This window comes from Pistacia vera, unplaced genomic scaffold (assembly GCF_008641045.1).
Source record: "Pistacia vera cultivar Batoury unplaced genomic scaffold, PisVer_v2 Contig1089, whole genome shotgun sequence".
In the NCBI taxonomy this organism is placed as follows: domain Eukaryota; kingdom Viridiplantae; phylum Streptophyta; class Magnoliopsida; order Sapindales; family Anacardiaceae; genus Pistacia; species Pistacia vera.
The window spans coordinates 94,904-114,671 of NW_022195125.1; the positions used below are offsets into that span (position 1 = coordinate 94,904).

At 37.1% G+C, this 19,768-nt stretch overlaps 2 protein-coding genes across 2 annotated transcripts; both read left to right on the forward strand.

Moving 5' to 3' along the window:
- The first annotated feature begins 95 nt into the window (after window positions 1–95).
- Window positions 96–17,193, forward strand: LOC116135190 (protein DOG1-like 4). The gene is made up of 4 exons (XM_031420896.1): window positions 96–282; window positions 373–480; window positions 13,389–13,444; window positions 16,468–17,193. Exons 1-4 carry the CDS (start codon window positions 96–98, stop codon window positions 17,191–17,193), a joined length of 1,077 nt encoding a protein of 358 aa, XP_031276756.1.
- Window positions 17,194–18,631: 1,438 nt separating this feature from the next.
- On the forward strand, window positions 18,632–19,459 carry LOC116135302 (protein DOG1-like 4). Its single transcript, XM_031421012.1, has one exon. It carries the CDS (start codon window positions 18,701–18,703, stop codon window positions 19,400–19,402), a length of 702 nt encoding a protein of 233 aa, XP_031276872.1. The 5' UTR covers window positions 18,632–18,700; the 3' UTR covers window positions 19,403–19,459.
- The last annotated feature ends 309 nt before the right edge of the window (window positions 19,460–19,768 follow it).

Genomic DNA, 19,768 nt, shown 5'->3' on the forward strand with positions numbered 1-19,768 from the left:
GCACCTTCGAACATGTGCATTCTAAAAGAAGGAATCGTTTGGAGCAACAAAGATTGAATGCTCTTGTCTTTGTTAAATATAACCTTCAATTAGAAATGAGGCAAAAGCTTAGGGAGGAGAAAGGAGTGGCATATGATCCAATATGTTTATTGGACATAGAATCCGATGATGAGTGGACTATGGAAAAAGAAGATCCTTGCTTGCTGGATGATAATTCATGGATGGATGTTCAAGAATGCTTCAACATAGATGAAGGTGCTCCTAGCAATAAAAGAGCCAGAGGTATATCTTAATTTGATATTAATCTAGCAATTCTTTTAATAAAAAATTGAATGTACTATGTATATTGACTGTTTGATGATTTCTTTATAGGACTAAGGAACTTGAATGCTAGCAACAAAAAAGCTAAAGAAAAAGTTATTGGAGAGGAAGATGTATGGCCCATTTTTTGTGATGAAGATGGAGAAAGAGAAGAGGAAGGTGTGTTGCCCATTTTGCATGATAATAATAACATTAGTGGAGATATAGATATTGACATTGATCTTAAAAATGATATGAATGGTTGAGAGGAAATGATATAGATTCTTAAGTTTGTGATTAATTTTGATTATGTAATACCATAATTTAAAGCCAATAGTATCACAAAATTCGTTAATTAATCTTGGGGATGATATTAATTTTTAGAAAAATTTATTTTTTTTTTATTTTTTTTTAAAATGCGTATCCTACGATATGATACGATTCGCGATACACGATTCAAAAAATTAGGTTTTTGATACACGATATGATACGCGATTTGACAACAGTATTAAATGTTTATTTGATAACATGTTGATTTGTTAAATCTGTACGAATTCTGCTTTGAGAGCATGTTTTGGGAAATCAATTGATTCAATATACTTGATTAATTAATTTGTTGATGATCTGCAAGATTGGTAAATTGGGAATTGGATTTTTGTTGAGATCAGATCATGAGATTGATTGCAAAATCCGTTTGGCGTATTTTTATGTGGCTGGTTGAACTGATTCGTTACATATTAGTGCACGCTTGCCACGGTGATATAACTTATCATACGCGTTGATTGATAACTCAACGCTTGCCACGACGATATAACCCATCGTCGCGGCAATCATAGTCCAACGTGAGGACTGACGAAGTGCGTGCTCGCTACAGCGATATAACATATCGTCGCGGTGATCTCATATTGACACGTGCGTGACGATGACTAGCGCACGTTGCAACGATATAACCCATCACCACGGAGAGCGTACTTTCAAGTGCACTAGGCCAAAGTGAAAAGTTTCAAAACTTTTGGACCAAACATAGATCTGCAAATTGTCAGAGGGTAATTATTAATTCACCCACCCAATTCAAAAATTGATTGTTTTTTAATGTATGCAATGTACTTACTTGAATATTGCATGGTGCCCGGTACATGAGCCTTAGACATATAGTGAATGTTTTAAAATTTTTGGGTATGTATGGTTGTAATTTTTTAAATAGGGCATGCGTGTCCTGCCTTTCTCCCCTTCTCAATGTACATTCTTTTCTTATCTCATTCCCCTCGAATGTAAATCGAGGTTTCTAAATTTATTGATGTAAAGATTTTTGTATAATTATTTTCACTGTAAATTTAGAATGATGTTTTTGTAATGTATTTGAACACATATCAAGGAAGAGACGATCACTTGAAGACTCAAGATTTTATTGCAGGGTTCCTAGGTGACCTACCGATTCCTCTAGGCTCGAGGAAATCAGTTTTAGTTGGGCCATGTACCGGCACGTTTAATATTTTGTTTAGAATACATGTTAATGTTGAATGTTCAATAACATGCCCAACAATGTCATTCTAACAAAGATAATAATCTGGTGAGACATTAAATAAAACCCTCAATTAAAGTATATTAAGTCATGTATGCCTTCCATCCAGGGGTGTTCAAAAGAACGATTGGAACCGGAACTCGTGGGTACTCGGGGTTTGGTTCTGGCTCCTACCCAGAACCGGCTGTCAATGGGTAGGTTTCGGTTCCAAATTTTTGGAACCGTCACTGTGTGGTTCTGGTTTCGGTTCCTATAGTTAGGAACCGGAACCGAGAACCGAGACTAATATAAAATAAAATTAAAGAGTAGGGGGTCAATAAAAACTTTTGTAGAAAAAGTAATGTGAATACATTTATATTTATATTTCATAACATTTAAAGTAAGTTGGTTTGACTTTTGAGAATCTATCTTTACAAAGTAATGGAGTTTGTAATTTTATTTTTGTTAACAAGTTCCAAGTGGGGGGTATTTGTAAGTTTTTAAGGGTTTTTTTGTCATTTAAAAAACTTTTGGGGGGTCACGGTAATTTTATAGGGTACCCAGAACCGAAACCGGAACCGTTGTTACAAGTTCCAGTTTAGGGTAACTAGGGTTTCGATTCCAAATTTTCAAGGAACCGTCTGTTTCGGTTCCGGTTCTAGTTCCTTAAAAAAATGCAGGGTACCCGGAACCGAACACCCCTACTTCCATCACCATGGTTTTAATCAAACCACTATTCGTCGAAACCTTGTTTGCCAAAGCGAAGGGTACACTCTACTAGTGGGAGGTTAAAATTCATTGGAGTTTTCCTTAATGGTGATGGGTCGACTTAAAATGATTGTTTTGCTTGTTTGCCAAAGCGAAGGTTGATAAACGACTCATAGGCAAAGTAAAGAAGTACACTTGTTATGTGTACGTGGCGACATGTAGTGTCCACTCTACTATACTAAGAATCACACTTAAGGACAATGGCTAGGCCATTGGATTGTGTGATTGGCTTGTTGGCTTCTTCACGTTTGAGGTTGATAGTGGGAGTTATCAACTGATGTGGATTAAGTTTGTTGGCTTACCTAATCAACCAATTTTGGCTTGTTCGACAAAGCGAAGGTTTAAATGGGCCAGATGGGATCTCAATCCACTAGGAAAGCCAATGGGCTTTCCCGAGTTAATAGTGAGGGCTATTGACTTGAGGATGTTAGTGTGTGCCCTAGGAACCAATCGTGTCATCTGTTCTAAGGCATTATATTATATATATATGTGTGTGTGTGTGTGTGTGTTAATGTATATATTTTGTATATACATTTTATCTTATCAATAAAAGAAAATGTTCTTACATAGATCTATTTATGGATTAAAGCAAGCTTCTAGAAGCTGGAATATCTGATTTGATGAAATGATCAAAACTTTTGGTTTCATAAAGAATGCGGATCAACCATGTGTATATAAGTGGGTAAAAGATGATGTCACGATTTTCCTCATATCATATGTAGATGACAAATTATTAATGGGAAATGATATTAGCATGATGATTGAAGTTAAGATGTGGTTGCCAAAAGCTTTCTCAATGAAAGATTTAGGAGAAGCAAATTACATCCTAGGAATTCGCATCTATAGAAATCGAGCAAAAGGATTGACAGGGTTATCTCAAAGCATGTATATAGAGAAAATGTTGAAAAAGTTCAACATGTAAGACTCCAAAAGAGGTTTTTTACCTTACGGTCATGGACTACATCTTTCTAAGGATATGAGTCCTAACACTGATCAGCAGCGACAGTGGATGCGTAATATACCCTACGTTTCAGCTGTAGATAGCCTTATGTACGCAATGCTATGTACAAGGCCTGATATAGCCTATGCTATAAGTATTGCAAGCAGATATCAATCAAATCCAGGAGAGAAACATTGGTCAGCAGTTAAAACAATCTTTAAGTACTTGAGAAGGACTAAGATTTAGTACTGCGTTATGGAGGTTCAGAATTGAAAATCCAGGGATACTCAGATTCTGATTTTCAGTCAGATGTGGATGATAGAAAGTCTACATCCGGATTCATCTTTACATGTAATAGAGGAGTAGTTAGTTGGAAAAGTTCCAAACAGTCGACCACTGTCGACTCCACTTTAGAAGCTGAATATATTGCCACTTCAGAAGTAGCAAAAGAAGGTGTGTGGATACACAAATTTGTAACTGAACTTGACATGGTTCCGAACATGAGTTATCCAATATCTTGTTCTACAACAATAATGGTGCTATTGCACAAGCAAAAGAACCAATAGCACACTAGAAATCAAAACATATTCAGCGTAAATATCATATTTTGAGAAAGCTTCTTGAAGCTGGAGAAATTTTGGTGCAGAAAACACCTTCCGCGGATAACGTAGCTGACCCACTTACTGAAGCAATGACACAAAAGCAATTAGATCATCATCTTGAGAAGATGGGTATTAGATACCACAACGATTGGCTCTAGTGCAAGTGGTAGTTTTGTTAGCGTATGCCCTAGGAACCAATCGTGTCGTCGGTTCTAAGGCATTATGTTTTGTATATATATGTTAATGTATATATTTTGTATATACATTTTATCTTATTGATAAAAGAAAGTGTTCTTATTTCACATGTGGTTTATTGCTTCATTTATATATATGTATTACATGTGAAATGTCCGGATGATATAAAACTTTAGAAGATCAAAATCATCAAAGTATTCCCTACATAGGTAATATTAATTGGGCAATAATAATACATAGTAGGCATGCTGAATGCCTCCGTAGAATATCATGTGATAGTATTAGTGTGAGTGATTATAAAAGTTATATCACTAGGGCATTAGCATGGATAAGCGGTTAGTGAACTGTTTATCAAATATGACCATTATGATGAATCACATGGACATTTAAAATGTAATCAATGATTTTCATAAGATCGTACTAGTGTATTATTAATCCTTAGACCTGAGATATTACGGTTGGATTTTGCCTAAAGGCATAGGGTTCGTATGATGTATAAACACGAGGCTAATCATGTCATGTGTTAATAAGCCGATTTAGCCATGTGTTGTTTATGTGTGAGGACAAGTGATAGTCAAGATGAGATCTGTTGACTTGGTATAGATTGATATCAAGTTCCTAGACAAATGTCAAGATACATTAGAAAAGGGAAATCTCCGACTGGGGTATATAAAATGTTACTTGAAAGGTTATTTCACGGTGACACGTTCCATAAGTATTGATTGTCAATTTGATATAAAATTAAGATAAAGATTTTGACATACCATGAATCCATTCTTAATTGGGATTAGACAACGGAAGGATTTGACTATACAATGCATATGATTGTAAAAGAGTTCGTTGGAGTATATCTTCATTGTGACTTAGGGGTTATGGAGCATTGCTAGATGCCTACCATAATCGGTGCGAGTTTTGTTCAAAAAGATTTATGACAAAACATATCGAAATAGACTATGATATTGGGCCCACGGCTAGGCCACAGTGAACCTAAGAGATCTCACATAAAAACTAAAGTGAATAGAGAAATAACCAACGGAGAGTTGATTATCCAAGATTGGCTAACACCTACCAAGGGTAATAAAGTTATTTATATTATTATCATTTAATTAGATTCAATGGAGTGTTATATTAGTTATTATGAATAATTTAAGAGTAAAATTGCTAATTGGAATTAAATGGAATTCCAATTCATAATTAATCATTTTCTTTATATTAAATTGGATTTAATAATGGGTTGTAATTGTAAACATATGAATAATTTAAGGGTTAAATTGTTATGTAAATAATTTAAGAGTTAAAGTGTTAATTGTGATTAAATGTTAATCCAATGTTATTATTTAAAGAAGTTTAACAACTTCATAATAATTATGGAATTATTTACAACTCCAAAACAATTATGGCCAAAACAATTATTGAATTGTTTAGNTATCAAATAAAATATAAATGATGATGATAGTATAAGTCTTGGATTCTAACCAAGACATAACCTGGAGTTGGATTTTATGTTGTTTGGTCAAAGGAGTCAAGTTACGAGGTCCAGCATCTAACTGTTGGTGGGAAATTTCATGATTCTTAATGGTGTGGGACAGTCAGCTATAAGTTTGCACTATTTGATAAGGATGAGTAGTTTTAACTCCTCTATAGCTTATTTAATAGTGTTAACTTTAATATCATGATACTGCACCGAGATCATACATTATCTCAGTTAAGTGAGTCTAATTCTGTTTGTTTCTGATCTTTGTATTTTTTTTTTTCCAATGCTCTAAAAGAATTTGTTTGACTTGCTCTTCAAATCATTTTTGGAATTGATGGATACAAAAATTGATGGATAAGAGCATCTCTAATGATGCTATTTATTTTGAAGAGCATCTTTTATATAAATAAAGAGTATTTTTATTAATTTTTAAATATAAAGAACATAATTTTTATTCAAATTCAATAGACTTTTTAAATTGAACGAAGATACTCTTTATTTTTAAGAAAGAGACTTAATGGGAGAAAAAATTAATAAATAAAGAATAATACTTTGGGTACTAATGGATGAGTACTAATATGTGTACTAACTAAAGCATAGTACCCGTACTATGCGTATAGTACGGGTACTATGCTTTAGTTAGTACACATATTAGTACTCATCCATTAGTACCCATAGCATCACTCATAAATAAAATGCATGAAAACTTATAGTTTATTAATTAAAATTAGAATAGAGAGTGAAATTTGACTCTCTAAATGTGAAGAACCAAACTCACTCTCTAATTTATATTTTAAAGATAAAGAATCTGTTATACTCTTATTTTTATGGATAAACCTTTTATAATAAAGAGTTTGGGTCATATAAAGAATCATTTTGAGATACTTTAAAAAGCGGGGTCTACAAATTTTGCATCCAGTTGCGGGATTATCTCATGACTGTAAATAAGCCCAAATTAAAGCCACTCCAAGAACGGCGTGGCTCCGTTGCCCTCGTTTTGGGCTGCTGATGATGGGCCGAAATTTCCATCCTNAAATGATATATCAATTTTAGGGTAGAGATCAAAATTTCTAAGAGCCCTAAATGTCTCTCTTGGCCTAATTTTTCTTTCACCTTAGTGTGGATACTCTTTTGTTTAATTTCTCTTGAAATTAAAAGTCTCCAAGGTTGCTAAGGACTTGAGGTAATAAGTTATACCTTGTTTTTAATTTGATTGATTGATTTTTTTTTTTTTTTTGCAAAATATGAATATTCATGTTATAGTATCACATGTATCATTCTCCATGTATTCCATCTTTTAGAGGAAAATAGTGGGAGTGTCGTTTAATAAAAGACCATATTAAATAATAATGAACTCTATAATGACTTTTTCTTTTCTACAATTGTAGATTCACCAAAATGAGCATTATGAACCTACGACCGATAATCGAGAAAGAAAACAGGTTTGATGGATCCAATTTCTCAAACTGGTATCGTAATCTTCGGATTATACTCAAGTCTGAAAAGAAATTGTATATCCTTGATAAACCATACATGGCTGAGCCTGATCCTGATGCCACTCAAGAAGTAAATGATACTTATCAAAAGTTCTTTGATGACGCTGATGGCGTTCAATGCTTGATGTTAGCATCGATGACACTAGTGCTGCAAAAGTAGCATGAGAATATGGACGCTACTGCCATTATTCTACACCTTAAGGAGCTTTATGAAGAGAATGCTCGACATGAGAGGTACAAGGTGTCAAAAGCACTTTTTGGAAGTCACCTGACTAAGGAAGCCCAAGTTGGCCCTCACGTGCTCAAAATGATCGAGCACATGGAGAGGCTTGAGACTTTAGGGTTTGAGTTGGATGCAGAATTACAAGTGGATTTAATTCTACAATCCTTGCCCGACTCTTATGCACCGTTCATAATGAACACAATGGTAAAAACCCTGTCGGAGCTTTTGAACATGTTGAGGACTGTAGAGCAGGACTTGAAGAAGTCCAAGCCTGTTTTACTGGTAGCTGCCAATAAAGGAAAGGGTAAGTGCAAGGGAAAGGCCAAGGCCAATCCCAAGCTCAAGCTCAAAGGACATGATGCTCTCAAGCATGAGGGTGGTGTTGGAAAAGGCAAAAAGGTATTATGCTTCTATTGCGGCAAGCATGGCCATTGGAGGAAACACCACAAGGCTCTCCTCACAAGCAAAGAAGAAGTCAAATGCTTCGACTTCAGGTATGTTTATGATTGAGATTAACTTCTCTCCCTCAACATCTTACGTCATTGACACAGGACGTGGTACTCACATTTGTACCGATGTGCAGGGACTAAGACAGAGTAAAGTGCTCGTCAAGGGAGAGAAATGGACCTACGAGTTGGAAATGGAGCACATGTGGCTGCATTGGCTATAGGGACTTACTGTTTATCTCTTCCTACGGGCTTGTTGTTGGAACTACATAACTGTTATTACGTACCTTCTATTTTTAGAAATATTATTTCAGTGTCCACTTTGGATAATATAGGGTATCATTTTGAGATATCTAATGGATTGTTGTCCTTTAGTCTGAATGGTATTTTATTTGGAATTGCAAGGTTATATAACGGGCTATATGTTCTTGATTTAATCAATAAAGATATTCTCAATGTTGAAACCAAGAAAGCTAAACATAGCGATCAAAACCAGACATACCTCTGGCACTGTAGATTGGGTCATGTTAATAAGACCCGCATTGCAAAACTTCAAAGGAATGGAGTTTTGGACCCTTTTGACTTTCAGTTATTTGAGGTATGCGAGTCATGCCTGTTAGGCAAGATGACCAAGTCGCATTTCACAAGACAAAGTGAAATGGCTAGTGAACTATTAGGCATCATCTATAGTGATGTATGTGGTCCATTAACAGATGAGGCCAGAGGTGGATATTCATATTTCATCACATTTATTGATGATTTCAGTAGATATAGTTATGTCTACTTTGTAAGACATAAATCTGAAGCCTTTGATAAATTCAAAGAATTCAGGAATGAAGTACATAATATGTTGGGCAAAAGTATTAAAGCTCTTCGGTCGGATCGAGGAGGTGAATACTTAAGCTCAGGGCTTTCTGAATACCTAAAGGAATGTGGGATAGTATCACAACTCACCCATCCGTAACACCCCAACACAGTGGAGTATCTGAAATGAGGAATAGGACCTTACTTGATATGGTTAGGTCCATGATGAGTTTAAGTGATCTACCTACATCATTCTAGGGTTATGCCCTAGAGACTGCAACTCACGTTTTGAACCGTGTGTCGTCAAAGTCTGTAGATAAGACTCCATATGAACTATGGAATGGGTGAAAGCCCAACTTGTCTTATCTAAGGATTTGGGGTTGCGAAGCTTATGTCAAGAAATTGACTTCGAACAAGTTGGGCCCAAAATCCTGTAAATGTATATTTGTGGGGTATCCAAAGGAGACCAAATGATACTATTTCTACCACCCAGAAGAGCATAACATTTTTGTTGTTCGTACTGGTGTCTTCCTAGGAAAGAAATTTTTTCCAAGTACTAGTGAGAGAAAAGTAGAACTCGATGAAGTTCTAGAACCACAAAATATACTAGACAAATGACGGGATGATGTGCCACAGGAAGTGGTTGAACATCAAGAAGAGGTTTCTCCACAACTTATGGATCAAAGTGAACCACCTCAGGTAGCATAGGAGCTACGTAGATTTGGGAGAGTACGCCATGAGTCCGAGAGATACGGTTATCTTGTGACACAACATGATGACGTACTAGTCTACCAAGACGATGAACCCAGAACCTACGAAGACACTATATCGGATCTATATTCCGTTAAATGGCTTGAAGCCATGAAATCTGAGATAGACTCTATGTACTAGAACCAAGTATGGTCTCTGGTGGAACCACCTAAAGGGATAAAATCCATAGGGTGTAAATGGGTCTTCAAGAAGAAGACTGACACAGATGGCAAGGTGCATACTTATAAGGCACAGCTGGTTGTCAAAGGTTTCAAACAAATTGGTATTGACTATGAAGAAACCTTTTCGCCGATTGCTATGATTAAATCCATCTGGATTATGCTTGTGATTGCTGCATATCATGACTATGTGATTTGGCAAATGGATGTCAAAACAGCTTTTTTGAATGAAAACCTTGAAGAGGATGTGTATATGACACAACCCGATGGTTTCGTTCTTGATGGGCAAGTTGATAGGGTATGCAAGTTGCAGAGATCCATTTATGGACTCAAGCAAGCTTCAAGAAGCCGGAACATTGGTTTCGATGAAGCCGTAAAAGAATTCGGTTTTATCAAGAACGAAGATGAGCCTTGTGTTTACAATAAAGTGAGTGGGAGCGCAGTAGCATTCCTAGTGTTGTATGTCGATGACATACTTTTGATTGGGAATGATATACCAAACTTGCAGTCGGTAAAGACTTGGTTATCCAAGTGCTTCTCCATGAAGGACTTAGGGGAAGCAGCCTACATCCTTGGAACAAAGATCTATCGTGATAGATCATGTAGGTTGCTTGGCCTAAGTCAGAGTGCATATATTGACAAATACTAAAAAAATTCAGTATGGTAGAATCCAAGAAGGGATTTCTTCCGATGTCACATGGTGTTTATCTCTCCAAAGATATGTGTCCTAGAACACAAGATGAGAGAGATAGGATGAAGAGGATCCCATATGCATCAGCAATTGGATCTATCATGTATGTCATATTATGCACTTGGATTGATGTCTAATATGCTTTGAGCACTTGTAGTAGATATCAATCGAATCTGGGTAAGCATCACTGGATGGATGTCAAGAACATTCTTTAGTACCTGAAGAGGACTAAGGATAAGTTCTTGGTTTATGGAGGGGAAGATGAGCTCACTGTAAGAGGATACAGTGATGCTAGTTTTCAAACGGACAAAGATGATTATCGATCGCAATCAGGGTTTGTATTTTGTCTCAATGGGGGTGCAGTGAGCTGGAAGAGCTCTAAGCAAAGCACTGTAGCGGACTCTACAATAGAGGCCGAGTATATTGTATTATCAAATGCGGCCAAGGAGGCAGTGTAAATTAAGAAGTTCATCACCGAACTTGGTGTAGTTTCCACGATTGTTGATCCGACATCTATTATGACAACAATAGAGCGATCGCTCAAGCTAGGGAACCACGGTCCCAACAGAAGTCTAGACACATACTTAGACGATTCCATCTCATCAGAGAAATAGTTGAGAGGAAAGATGTGCATATCAGTAAAGTGCATACTAACAACAATCTTGCAGATCCACTAACAAAGCCTCTGTCACAGCAGAAGCATGAACAACATTTGAGATCATTTGGTATTAAATAAATAAATGATTGGCTATAATGCAAGTGGGAGATTGTTAGAGTAGGTAGGTGCCCTATAGCCAATCAATTATTGTAGAAGTGACTCTTTGTAATAATGTTCATTGATCAATAAAAAAGCATTTTATTCTATATCGCGTAAATCATATAGTATCTATTAATATATGTCTTTAAAATGGTAGAACCGTGACGAGGGTATCAAGTGTTTTAAATCTTGTTAGTGAGAACCCTATGAGCATATATTGTGGCCATTCTAGAAACGTCCGTAGCTCTAGTATTATTCTGAAGTAAGGGCATAGATAATACAGTAAGGCTATCATAGTGTTGAACGACTCTGTCGAAAGGCAGTGACTAATCTCACTTGTCAAGGTTGTTTGGTGACAACCTGGTGCAACACATGAGTGCTTGTTGTAGGCAAGTTCACTAGACTGACCCACCAGAGGATTCTATATGGATGGTAACCCTAGTGTCTATGGAATAAATCCTCTAACGAATGGTAGTGCATGTGATCCTTAGACTTGAGATCACTAGAGCGCTTTGTGCACCGATTGGTGTAGTTTGACACTAATCCAATGCAGTTCTATTCAGAGTTGTCAATACGGTAATGATTGGCTGCATCAAGGAGTGTATCAAGACTATGGTGGATCGACAGAGGATTCATCACTGTTGGACACAGGAGAAGTTATCTCAAAGCGCAATTCAGTAAATGGCAATGACACTAAAACTATGATGACAGTGGGATTGAGTTGTTGCTCAATCCAATTTATTATTCCGATCATTGGTCCAGTAACTGAATACTTATATATCGAGAGTAACTGAAGTTGACACTATTTTTGTGTCTCGGTGTCGATGAGATAATAGATGATGAAATGATTGAATTGTATGGTAACCATATCATTGATAGGTAGCTACTTCGCTGAATCCGAATCTATCGGGTGGCCATGATGCCTTGCTAGGGGCCAATATTGGTTTGTGTGTAGTGAGACAATTAATTGGTGTTGATCGCGACACTACGCACTACCGGTATGATGAGGAGTCTATGGGTCACACACATAGAAAATAATTTAAGAATCAGTTTGTGTAAAGGGCGTTTTCGTCTTTTTAGACGAAAGGGTATTTTGGTAACCTCACAGTGCAATTAAATTTGCTAAGGTTGTTGCCTTTATTTAATTTGATATTAAAATTAAATAAATGAGATTATATTTAAATATGTGTATGCATATATTTAAATGAATTATTGTTATCGTTAAATGTTAATATATTTTATATATATTAATTGAATTTAATTGAAATAAAAATAATTAAAATAAAAATATCTAAATGGGGCTATTTGGATATAGAGGTTGTTTGGGTTGGTGTCTAAGCCTATTCCTAAGTGGAATAGGGTTTCACATGCACTATATTAGTGCATGTGTTCTATGAATTAAATAACACTTTTCATTTTAAGTCATTTTATATCATATTCATTGAGAAAGCTCCAACCCACTCTCTACCCCACGCCACTTTACTTTGTATGAATCAAATTCATTTGATTCTTGTTCTTGATTCTTAAGGCTAAAGAGGATCTAGCAAATCCCTCTTTAGCTCTTCGGGTTATCTTCGTGTGGAGTACTATTGGTTTGATTCTACTTTGAATCGGTAGTGAACCCAGTTAGAGACAAGTTGAAGGAGCTTCCAAACGTGCGTATGAACTCTAATCTTTACTCTGATCGTTCACATTACTGCAGAATATTTAATTTAACATATTATCTTTAACATTTGTATCATGATCTTGGCTTAAAATGGAATCGATCGCTGTTTTATTTTTGTTTTCCGCTACCATGGGTTAGATCGTTTCCTAACTTATGAATGAGGGCAAATGGTTGTGTTGTAGTGGAAGTGCTATGGGGAAAGGTTATGCGAGATTGTTTTGCTAGAAGACATATTGGACATTGTGGGTGTGGTATGGAAGCACTATGACCTAGTCTTTGATGGAGAATAAATGAATTTTTATTGATATTTGTATTACATTGGACAGATTTATTGTTTGTAATACAATGGAGAAATTCACTAGAAGAACTATCAGGAATTCAGTAATATAGGCCACTAGTTACTCTACCCAAGTTCATCAGTGTCCCAGTCGAAGGGTTCTGAACTTCACATGTATTAGAGTGAAATTTTAGAATACAGTGATTATCAGTACAAATTTTGGATACGAATATAAGGTTGAATTGGAAATCCGGAACAAATAGGATATTCTTAAGGGTGAGGTGTTTACTAAGTTGAATTGTTCCTATATGTGTGGCAGGTGCTATATTCCCGTTCGGCATGCGAATAGAAATGGATGATGTGTTGGATTTATGGGTAAAAAAATTTTGGTTACAAATGATATGATCACTAGCCCCTGAATCAATAATCCAAATATCATATTTAATTGAATTTAAACAATAAGATGTACCTACAAGAAGCCAAGGACGTTTGAGGACGTTGATTCATCATTTGAAGCAATTGAGTGTATTGTTTCGTGCTGATCATGGGTGCAGAGATTGAATTTCCAGCAGGAACAGTGTTGACTTGGTGAACAGATGGATTTCCAGATTTGTCAGTAGGACACCCATGTAATTTCCAGCATCTATCCCAGGTGTGACTTCGTTTTTTGCAATAGTCACAATAAAATTTGTTTTTCCCCATTTTGTGTGCTTTAGGCTCATTTGACCAGGCCAATCCATTCAGCCCATTTGAATTATGAAGACTATTGGACCCAATGGACTCCAACGATGATGTGGCATCATTTAGGCTGTTGGATTTAGAGATCAAATGGTGGTCGTTGGATGGAGGAAATAGATCTAGGCCCTTGGTTTGTTCATATAAAAAAGGATGTTGATAAGGGTTTTGAAACCTTTGCCGTAGCTTATTCAGATTTTTCTCTAAATCTTGAACATCCAAAACACTTTGGCGAGCTCCGGCAAAGGCAGTGGCATCGCCGGATCTGGAGCCAGCCACAACAACCTGTCGTTGACTCTCTTCTTACACGGCAAGCTGAAAAACTCGACGAAGATCTAGTGGCGATGCTACGGCTAAGATTTGCGTCCGAAATGACAGAAAGGCCTCGTTGAGACCCAAGAGAAAACGGCTGAGTCATGCTTGATTGTGAATCCTCTGGTATTGTGCGAGGGTTGTCGGCGGTCCCTCAAGTTTTTCTTTTGTAGCGTCTAACTCACGCCATATAGCAGACAATTTGTTAAAATAAAAAGTCACGGTTGCATTACCTTGACTGATCTCAGCGAGTTGTTGCTGGAGAGTGTATATTTTTGCTAAATCCAGCGTTCCATACATATCTCTAATATTTTCACATCTCTGCAGCAATTTCAATTGGTGGTAATCAAGCCACCACTTCGAGAGATAAACAGTTGCTGAGCCAAGATCTCATGAGCATATTGCACCTCTTCCAGTAACGGTGAAAGGGTGAATCCAGAGGTGGTGGTGGGATGGTGTCATTGACAAAGCCTTCTTTGTCTTTAGTGACGAGGGCTCGCCAGAAATCTCTTGCCCATGTTGAGTAGTTATTAGATCCGGTTAACTACTGCTTAATGAGGGTAATTTACGATCCATCGGAGACCGGTGAGAAGAGGACATCGCCTGGTTCAGGGCAGTGACCGGTGGTTGAACCATTTGGAAGGTGAAAGGATATGGGTTTTGACCCGTGGGTTGAGTTGAATCTGGGTTGTAACCCGGTATACCAAAAGGGAATGGGTTTAGGCCTGTAGTGAGAGGTGGGCTTGTTGTGAGAGTTGGGCCTATTGTTATTGTTGGGCCAGTTATGGGATTTGGGCCATTTGTGGGGTTTGTTTCATTGTGGGTTGATTCAGCAGTGCGTGTGTTGGTTGCCATTGGGGTGTTGGATCTGATAATTTTCTAGAAATTGGTTTTGGTGATTGACAGGTTGAATGAGAGAAACTAATAAAGTTTCTGTTTGCTTTTGTAGGGACAAAAAAAATAAAGTTGCGGAAGCTAAAGGAAGTATAGTGGCTCTGATACCATGTCAGAATATGGCAAAGAAAGATAGGCAAGAGAGGTAGAGGAACAAAGATGATAAGAGTGCCTAGAAGATAAAGGAAGAAGATGAAAGAATATTTCTTTTCTGTATATTTCAGTATTGTAATGTGTCTAATTTATACAAGTTTACAAGTGTAAAATATGGAAATGCAATCAAATATAATCAATGTAATTACATGAAATCAGTAACTGTAATTCCTTCAATCAAGCCATAATAGTTTCAGCCTTCAATTAAGCATGGATGACAGCACTCTGTAATAATCATATGCCATCACTATGTACGTTCATTGGAGGTAGTCTTCAAATGTACGTATACCCAGTCTATGTACAGCTACATCCATGGAATCAGCTCTGCTCTGTTCATTTTTTTGTCGTAATTTGTGGAATGCTCATTTTCAATTCCAAGTTGGCCTTTGGTTTTGGGAAACTGGGAGCTAAAAGAAGCAATTTATAATGAATATTTCCTCTTTTGTTTTGGTCTATATACCCATACCGTATAATTTAATAGTTATCATATTATCGATAAATTAATATTTATATTGCAATCTCACATTTTATAACATTTTAATTCAATACTATTAACCATCTAATATCTCAATTTAATTCTTTTAGTAGAGAGGATCATAAGAATCAGTGGGAGTCAAATATATGGGCCTTCTTTTCTTTCCAATTGCGGATGTCATCAGCAGTCACCAGACTAAAGAAGATGACGGAAAAAAAAAAAAAAAACAAGCGGATTGCCGGATTCCACGCGTTTAGGACGTGTCGTAAATTGGCAGTGTAGCAGTAAGAAAGAAGATGAAATTTGTATGCTTGTCCAAGCATCATCATTCCAAAGGGCGTATGCACGTAGATGTTTCTTAGCATCGCTCTGGCGGTGGCCTAATCTTTCCCAGTTGCTAGTGTTCACTGGCTCTCACTCTCAGTCAAACCACACCCACACCGAAAGGACATTAACCAAAACTCTTCTAAATGTATGTAGATCTAACCGATGAAGCAATTAATTCATGCGTCACCACCTTCATAAAATTAACTACAACATGAACACCTCATAACACATAACCAAAGTCATTCACAGGATGACAATGAATATTTTTCTTTTTTAATGATTAGGTGTTCAGACTAGTTTGTACGTACCTTAATTAATATTTGGAGTTCATTGAACACCTTACAAATTCAATGTCCCAAATTAAGCTATAAATGTATTAACTGACAATAAGAGAAAGTTAATAAAAAAAGCAAACCTTCTTGATCCCAATTCCCAAACCAACCCCTTGGGGTTGACGGGGCATATTTCTTTACCTATATAAATATGATCTTTGGCTTTCCAGACTCTCAACACTATGGCAGATCAGCCTACAGGTCACCCAAACGTTCAGGTGAAATTTCAGGAATTCTTGGATGGCTGGCTTATTCGTCAACAAGACTTGTTTGATCGGCTTATTCTTGCAATCAAACCAGAAAATATTCACAAAAGTGATGATCAACATCAAACCCTGATTGATGAAGTTTTGTGTCATTATAAGCAATACTATGAAGAGAAATCAATAACAGCTAGAGAAGATGTGTTTCTCTTCTTTTCTCCACCGTGGTTCACTTCTTTCGAAAGAACTTTCCTCTGGATTGGTGGGTTTAAACCATCCTTGGTTTTCAAAATACTAAACGGCTCTGTCAAGGACATGACAGACGAGCAACAAAATAGGATGGAGATGGTAAAAGCAGAGACGAAAAGTGAAGAACGAGAGCTAACAGAGACAATGGCGATGATACAAGAAAACATAGCGGCAGGACCATTACTGATATCGGCGAGGCGTGCTCAAAATATGGTAGATGGTGAGGCATCATCAGAACTAGAGGCGGCCATGAGAACCCTGCGCAGTGGAATGCTGGTGGCCTTAGATACGGCGGATGGGCTTCGTGCGACGATAGTGAGGAAGGTTCTGCAGATTCTGTCACCGATACAGACAGTTCAGCTTTCGGCGGGAGCCGCTGAATTTCAATTAAGACTTAGAAGATCAGGTTTGGAGTGGGACAGACAAAGGGTAAATCGCGAATAACGGTAGCCCAACTGATCATACTGATGGACAAAGCCCACAAACTTCTGAGATTTCCTTTCCGTAAGCCTGCTTTTAATGTTTATACCCACCAAAACCAAATGATTAATAAAATTTGCAAGTATCTTTTTTATTTTTAATTTAATAGTTAAGAAAATTTATGCTTTCGTCCCCCACCTCTCTTAATTGATTCAACATTACATATTTAAGTAGTATCGTTAACTTTTTATTTGAAGTAAATCAACTCAAACGGACTACACTGCACAAATTCATGGGTTGATGACGGGTATATGGGCAATCTTGAGGGTAACTATTGTGTGCAGGAGAGCCAGAGACCAATCTTTCCTGAGCTTCAATTAGTTTACATAGATACTCGGAAGTAGGAAACCGTTAAACATTTTGTAACGTAGTTCTGCAGTATATGGATGAGAATGACAAAATGACGATACCTTATGCTCTTCAAACTACAGCTTAATCGCTAGACATTCCTGTTAGTGTGAGCTAAGGGCCAAGTCTAACAGGAAGTATACTTTCATCTGGGTTAGATTACGATGGGTTCTAACTATGAGCCTGTTCATATCTCCCGCTTCGGGGATTGGGCCCATTTGAACTTATTTATCAAACCACTTTAATTCAAAGAAATTTCACACTAATCACTACTCGTAAAAACCACTCTTAGATGGTCGGGTGAGACGATATAGACTCTTGAGTGTATTACTTAAGAAACTTTGAGTTCAATTCTCCTCAGTTGCTAATAAAGGTGGCCACTAGAGGATTTACCTGGTCATTAACTACAGGGCCTCAAAGGATTAGTTGAAGTACATGTAAGTTGGCTTGAACCCCCCTTCAACCAAACAACTAATTTATATTATATGAATTGGGTAAAATTATTGTTCAATCGCTTCAATAAACACTTCTTTGTCGAACAGATTTATTCATGAAAACTCCACCAAAATCAAAGACTTATCCAAAAAAAAAAAAAAAAAAACAGAAACTTGTTCATATAATAAAAATTGAATCACTTGATTTGTATTAAGTGGATCATATGTCTAGAGTGCCCATTAAATATTGAGACAAAGAATGGTGGGCGGGCTGAGGCTAAAAAAATAAATGGGCCTATAAAATTATAGATAACACGCGTGTAGGACGCGTGAGTAGTGCTGAGTCCAAAGCAAAGCAACATTCCAGAATCTAAAGAAATGGCGAAGAAGTTTCATTTTCATATTGTCTGTGGCATTCCCCAATTCCCGGTGGCTCTCACCGCCAATCAATTTCAATCCATACAAGTCCTTACCCAACTCAAAAGGGCTAACATCCATATATCCATCCAAAAAGACTTAGGAACACCTTCACCACGAAGCAAAATCACAAAATAAATAAAAGTTCTACCTTTACTACTAAGTAATTTATTTTATTAATAAACAAATTGTTAACCGACAGCCTGCCACTCCCCTTACTAATCCATAAGTATATAAAGGACAGGTCTCTGCCTCTTCCTCTCACCATCAGCATGGCTCACCTAACCCAGCCAAATCCAAACTTTGGACTCAATTTCCAAACATTCTTCAGTGGCTGGTTAAGCTGTCAGCAGAAGTTTATTGATCAGCTCATCTCAGCAATTGCACCAGAAAATATTCACAACAATGAGCAACACCAGAACTTGATTGATCAAGTTCTATCTCATTACCAACAATATTATGAAGAGAAGTCATTAGCAGCAAGAGAAGATGTATTTCTCTTCATTTCTCCTCCATGGTTCAGTTCTTACGAAATAACTTTTCTTTGGCTTGGCGGTTTTAGACCATCCTTGCTTTTCAAGCTACTTAACAGCTCAGTCAAGGATTTAACGGAAGAGCAAGAACATGAAATGGAGCAACTAAAAGGGGAGACAAGAAGGGAGGAGAGAGAGCTATCAGAGACAATGGCGAGGCTTCAAGAGAGAATAGCAGCACCATCACTGTTCAATTTAGCCAGGAATTTTGTATATTTAGTGGACGGTGAGGTGTCGGACGCAGATGCCGCATTGAGAGAACTGCAGGCGGGGATGCTGTTGGTTTTAGAGGCGGCTGATGGTCTTCGTGGGACGGCAATGAGGAAGATTATGCAGAATTTGTCTCCAATTCAGAGAGTCAAGCTTTTGACAGCGGCTGGTCAGTTTCATTTGAGGGTTAGAAGGCTAGGTGTGGAGCGAGATCAACAAACAGTGCAATAATCCTAGTTCACATGCTCCCTCTCAGACATGCAAAAATATCAAATAAAATATAAATGATGATGAATATAATTCTTGGTTCTAACCAAGACATAACCTGGAGTTGGATTTTATGTTGTTTGGTCAAAGGAGTCAAGTTACGAGGTCCAGCATCTAACTGTTGGTGGGAAATTTCATGATTCTTAATGGTGTGGGACAGTCAGCTATAAGTTTGCACTATTTGATAAGGATGAGTAGTTTTAACTCCTCTATAGCTTATTTAATAGTGTTAACTTTAATATCATGATACTGCACCGAGATCATACATTATCTCAGTTAAGTGAGTCTAATTCTGTTTGTTTCTGATCTTTGTATTTTTTTTTTTCCAAT

Bases quoted from the DNA above. Each gene is read 5' to 3' on its own strand.
- LOC116135190 (XM_031420896.1), top strand. From the start codon at position 96: ATGAGGCAAAAGCTTAGGGAGGAGAAAGGAGTGGCATATGATCCAATA. The intron at 283-372 runs GTATATCTTAAT...ATTTCTTTATAG, and splicing joins TAGCAATAAAAGAGCCAGAG to GACTAAGGAACTTGAATGCT. The intron at 481-13,388 runs GTGTGTTGCCCA...TATGTGTGGCAG, and splicing joins TGGAGAAAGAGAAGAGGAAG to GTGCTATATTCCCGTTCGGC.
- LOC116135302 (XM_031421012.1), top strand. From the start codon at position 18,701: ATGGCTCACCTAACCCAGCCAAATCCAAACTTTGGACTCAATTTCCAA.